At 40.4% G+C, this 5,880-nt stretch overlaps 1 protein-coding gene across 2 annotated transcripts; it reads right to left on the reverse strand.

The window, feature by feature from the left end:
• Positions 1 to 1,567: 1,567 nt before the first annotated feature.
• On the reverse strand, positions 1,568 to 5,567 carry LOC127293972 (uncharacterized). Of its 2 annotated transcripts, none has more exons than XM_051323704.2 (4): positions 5,314 to 5,567; positions 4,163 to 4,756; positions 3,419 to 3,951; positions 1,568 to 2,240 (listed from the first exon to the last, which is right to left on the reverse strand). In XM_051323704.2, the coding sequence occupies exons 2-4, from the start codon at positions 4,746 to 4,748 to the stop codon at positions 1,641 to 1,643; spliced, it is 1,719 nt and encodes a 572-aa protein (XP_051179664.1). In that variant the 5' UTR covers positions 4,749 to 4,756; positions 5,314 to 5,567; the 3' UTR covers positions 1,568 to 1,640. The 2 variants fall into 2 exon arrangements, with proteins under 2 accessions (XP_051179664.1, XP_051179666.1); XM_051323706.2 differs by lacking the exon at positions 1,568 to 2,240 and having other exon boundaries at positions 3,559 to 3,711; positions 3,810 to 3,951.
• Positions 5,568 to 5,880: the final 313 nt, after the last annotated feature.

Consider the following 5,880-nt stretch of genomic DNA (forward strand, 5'->3'; position numbering starts at 1 on the left):
GCAGCCTTATAGCCTATCAACTATAGTTTCTCTAATGCAATACGGTTATACGGATGATCTTGGGAAAACGTGTACACAGATAGATGGAATGAGAGTAGGTGCAGTCCGCAGTGGTAGCAGCAATAGCGGTATCAGTTGTCTCCATCAAATTCAAGAACACTCTGCTTTTCATTTGATGGACCATAGTTTCATAATATAGAAAGTTGTGTCCATCAGAAGGACACCAGGTTCCATACTTAATGCTTATACTTATTGCAGAAAGCAAAGAAAAACAGTGTGATTCAGTACAGTATTGGTTGATCACATAAAGGGCAGCATCTATTGCTGTGCTGTCTAATTTCTAGTGCTGTTCCATGATATCACATCACTAGTTCCTTGCGATGAAATGAACTTATTGAATGTGTTTGTACAAACTGTACACAACACAATATTCGAAGTGAACATCAGTCGCAGGCAACCTAAGTGAATCAATATATGTTCTTTTTGCATTTCTTCACCCAAACCCCGATCTCCTTTGTAAATCTCTCCATTGCTGATTTCGGCAGCAACAGAGATATCACAGTTGAGTCTTCGTCATTTTCGTTTTTGCAGCTTGTATGTAGTAACTTATCAACTTTGAAGTCAGATCACCAGCAAGAGGTGTGCCACCACCAATCAACTCCGCCAACCCAAACTTCAATGCATTTCCTCCAACCCATACTGTATCACTAAGCTCACACGTTCTATCAAAGTTTATGGTTTGCCAGAAGTTGCCACGCAAAAGAATGGATGCGACAGCCAAGAAAATCTATGATTTAAACTTGGATTGACTTTCAAAACTTGTTGAAACGCGAGAAAATCAAAATGCTATACTAGAAAAACAGCCACGCTTAAAGGCCAGTAGGTATTGAATCCAGTTCTGGATAAACAGATACCAATGAAGCCTTTTCTAAGGAACGTTTTTCTCCTGCCTGCTGGAAGAAAGTCCACACTTGCATAACTTGAAGAGGAAAGCTAAGTGCTTGCTTACTGGAAGCCTGTTCATGGATGGCATGGTTGGGGTATCATCATACAAAATATTCTCCGCAAGAACTATATATATGTGACACCGCACCTTTAGACTAGTGTTGTAAGGAACATATTTTAAAGCAATGAAGGAGTCATTGTTTATATAAAAACACCCGTGCTGCCGTGAACTAGATGAACCCGTGTTTTGCATCCAACTTTAATATGCTAGGTTTACGATTCTCATTTGTTGTGGAAACTAGATGATATCATTTGTGCTGATGCAGAAAAAAGTTTAAACACACGATGATTTTGTGATTATGCTCTTCCACCACCTTGCTGCTCCTGCAAACCCTTTGTAGAAAAATCCTAATCCCCTTATATTTGTTTTATTTTCAATATATACAACCCCTTGGTGGAGCCAAATTACAACATTGTAGAATAAAAATATAGAGCTAATTATATAAAATGCATACAAATTCATTTCTTTTTGTCAGTGCAAGTCACAACTACTTTATAAGCAAAGTGAAATGTATTAGTAATATCCAGCTAAAAGAATTGAGAGGAAGTTACACTAGTGCCATACAAAATAGAAAATACAATATATTATAAATTGAATATTTACTAGGAGAAAACGATAGGACAGATTGAGTAGATCAGACCATGTCTAGGAGATCTGACTTGAATGTGTGACCCAACCGGAATCTGAGTCTAAGAACGGGCCACTCCCCTAATAGCTTCGTCAAGATAGGCAATAAAGCCGGTAGAAAGCAAATTATAATAGCCAACCATGGGAGTCGAGTGGCCAGTACCGTGTATAAACCTGTTGCAAAAGCTGTTGTTGTAGATGTGTATGCAAACCACATGAGCTTCTTAGTGTAAGATCTATAGTAAATCAAGAACTCAAAATCCTCCCACCGCGCTATGATACATATGAACGCAACAGCAAGTGAGGAGCACATAGCTAAGGTGTCTGAGATCAAGAATGCCAGAAATGCCAAATTCCTTGCCATGACAGGAAGCCCCTGGCTTCCAGCATCATTGCTGTATCCTCCAGGAAGGGTGAAGGCAGCAGCAAAGGTGATTGTCGCCATGAGGATTGCTACTAAGGAAGTGTTGCTTGTGTATGTTTGAGTTAGTGACTTTGCATCCTTCCTTGATTCACTAGTTACATCTTTCTTGGCATGCGCGTGAAGATTATTAAGAGAGGTGATATTTTGGGGATCAGCTTCTGACATAAGCATGCAGATTTCATTCTGTACGAATGCAAATAAAGGTATCAGTGAAACAAAAAAGTATAGCTATTCTACAATGTTAACGAGAGTGTTAATTCAAAATGAAAAAAGGAAAATGTCATTTGACAGGGCGAAGATGATGATAATCTAAAGCATTTTATTTTAAGTTGATAAATTAAATAATCAAATAGGAGGGAATATGCTATGACATTGAAAAACATGAAAAACACATGCATTGCTGATCATACATAAATATGGAATCAAATCTGAAACAGATCTAAAAACCCTCAAGTCATTTTGATGCAGTAGAGGCATGTACAATGGTATACATGGTTGCCTTTTGTTATACTCATCCTGTCATCCATATCATCAAAATTTCAAAAGAACAACAAGATAGCGGTACAATGGTAAAGAAAAAGAAAAAAATAAGAGGGGGGATTAGCGTTGCTGAAGGGATGATCACTTGACAAATAAGAGACTTTCGTCTCTAGTGTACTTGATGTTACCGCTTATTCACGTGTTTCATATTTCAACTTAATCACAACCTGTTTTTAAGGATGCCCTGCCGTACATCTATGAGACCTTGTTGTAAGCTAGTTGCGAGGGACATATCCTAACTGTTAGATAATCCGAAGTAGAAAAAGGGACCAGGTGGCTCACAAGAGATTGTTGCCATGGAGATGCTTGTCTGGTCATTTATGTGCAGAAATAGATGAACAATTTCTAATAAGTTGGCAGTAAGATGATAAAATGGGAAAGCAAGGTAATAGCATGATAAAAAAATTGCATTACCGATGCAGAGACAGGGGGAGGGCCGAGGGGGCTGTACTAAGGCTTCCATTATCTAAAAATAATAATGGTAAAATTATTTAGAGGGGGGCACTATGAAACCTTGTTTAGATTGATTGGTTGAAGCTGGTGTTTAGCAGATCTTTGATTGGTGATATATCAAGGAGGATTAATGGAAACAAAAAATGCTTCAGAATTGGGGTGGCGTGCGTTTCTATTTTCCTTTGTTGTAACTTCTAGTTTATACATTATACTTATGCATAAATTTGTTCTGCAAGTTGTAGACTTCCATTCTGAGTCTGTCCATTGATTCAAACTAGTTGAATTTCCAATAATACAAACAGAGATGCATTTACTAGATAAATGTAATGCACAATAACGTTGTCTATATGGATAACATATATACATACCCAGTTTAAAGTCTTGGCACGATCAGTCGTGTTTCGTAATTCCCAAACTGCTGGAAGTCCTCCTTTGTCAAGCAATGTTGTGTCTGTATCCATGTGAGACAGCAGAGCAGCAACTATTCTAGGATTACACTTCTGGACTGCATAATGTAGAGCCGTTTTCCCTTTGCCATCTCGCATGTTAATAAGCTTCCGAAGTTGTGGTGTCCCCAAGATAAATTCAGCGAACTTCGTCTGACCCGCTTCCACAGCTTCATGAAGACATGTCCAACCATCTGGTTTGCTATAAGGAGCATCTGGACAATGGTAAAGAAGTACTCGAGCAACATCAATATGACCTCGATATGCAGCATAAACAAGGAGAGGAATACCGCCAGTTTTGGTTACTCCATACCCTAAAGAGCGGTCACATTTCAACAGTACTCGTAGCACGTTGGCTTTATCTCGAAGTACAGCACTTTTCACAGGACTACTCCCTCGCACAGATTCTTCTGTGGCCAGCTGAGAATATTTACCCATGATTTTTTCAGCGACAGCTGAAAAAAAAAATTGATAGAAGGAACAGCGATGGTTAATAATTAAGAGTCTTTAGCAATCAAGGATTAGCGTGAATGGTGTACAACAAAACTAGGAGCAGAATCAAGTTGAAGCAAAAAATTAGGAGTAGAATCAGTTAAGCTACAGAAAATGCTATGTTTAATAATCCAGATGCTAGTCGGTCCCATATTCAACTAGAATAGGCAGTACCTGAATTTCCATTCCTCACCGCAGCATGCAGGGCATTGTATTTGTGGGGTCCGGAATAAGCAGAACCAGGAATTTCCAGCAGTTTCTCAGTAACATCTGTGAAACCTCTCATCACCGCGACGAACATGGGTGACTCGCAATATTCGTTCACACCTTTTGACAAGGCCGGCTCTGCATCTATTAAGTCTAGTGCAAGTTTCTTATGGCCACAACAGATGGCATGGTGCAGTGCATTACATTTGTTCTTGTCCTCTGCTAAGATTGTCTTACTAGGACAGAGTTTGAGTAATAAGGAAGCTAAAGTAGCGTGACCACCTGTCACAGCAACGATAAGTGGCGTCTCCTTCTCCAAGTTGACCTTTGAGAGGAGAGAATGGTCTAGCGCCAACACATCCTTGCAGAATTCCTCATGGCCATGAAAAGATGATATGTGGAGGCAGGTGTTCCCCTGAAGAGTTGTTCCAAGCAGCATGCTTGGATTTTCTGCAGCCAATTTCTTCAATGATATTAAATCACCATCTGTGGCTGCTCTCAGGAGCCGTCTGTCCATCTGTGGCTGTGCTCCTCCTGATGTGCTTGTTGCCATTGGGTTTACTACATTTTGAGAAATAACCATTAAATGAGATTTTCAAATGGGGAACTTTTGCTTCTTTCAGCTAATTAGAACATGACATAGGAGGAACAATGTTTACTTCTAAGTAACTACTACGGAGTACTTGTTTAAAATTACAACTCACAAACAATATTGCAGTACGTTGAAATGTACTTACACTTTCTTAATTTGGAGAATTTTTTTTTCGATTAACTCAATTACAGAAACAATTTTTCCTTGGCAGAAAACAATCATACTCTTGTGTCAGGTGAAGTGGCACAACAGGAAGACAAGCTCACAATAACCCATCAACCAAAGGCCTCTGATTTCGAAAACAAAATCACTAAACTAGACCACCGTTCTAAGATGCCGTAAATAGTCAATAAGATTGTTAACTGAAGAAATGAGTCAACTCCAAACAACCGACAGTAGTCCCAAAGATGCAGATAACATCGCAGAAATTTACCACGGGGATGGCAATTTTTCTGGAACTTTCAACTGAACCTCACACGAACGCACAACTTTCAGCTAACTCGAATGGCGACTCAAAGCTTCTAACCTGGGGCATGCAGCGCCAAACCCTGCCGCCCACCTTGCAGCCGTCAATGGCACGGCGGCGGAGGAGTGGCACCGGCCGCCGTGGAGACCGCCCTGCCTGGCGCCAGCCGAGGGGGACTCGCTTGCTTCAACACCTCTCGTGGCACCTTCCCACTTGTGCGTGGGCAAGACGCGTTGTGGAGGAGAAAAAGAGTACGGGAGGAAAATGCTCGGAACATTTCCGCTTTGCGACAGGATGAATGTTAAAAGTCGGCGCAAGAATTTAATCATGGAGCTGACTTCGGACTACCCAGAGACGCCGCACAAATAGTCGTACAGTGCGGCGGCTCGCTAATATCCACGAGACCACGACGGCACGACGCCTGCAGGACTGACTGTACTCCCCACATTCAGCGCAAATAAATGTACAGTACTTCTCATCTTTTTTTTGTTCTAAGAATAAATAAATCAATAAACAACTTTTTTTTAGTTGCCAATGTTTTCACCGGATCTCACCTAAATATTAAATTTAGAAGAGTTATTTCCGAGCATTGATGGAAAACATGGATTCAATCTGAAAGGTAAAAGA

The sequence above is a fragment of the Lolium perenne genome, chromosome 4 (assembly GCF_019359855.2).
Source record: "Lolium perenne isolate Kyuss_39 chromosome 4, Kyuss_2.0, whole genome shotgun sequence".
Lineage (NCBI taxonomy): Eukaryota > Viridiplantae > Streptophyta > Magnoliopsida > Poales > Poaceae > Lolium > Lolium perenne.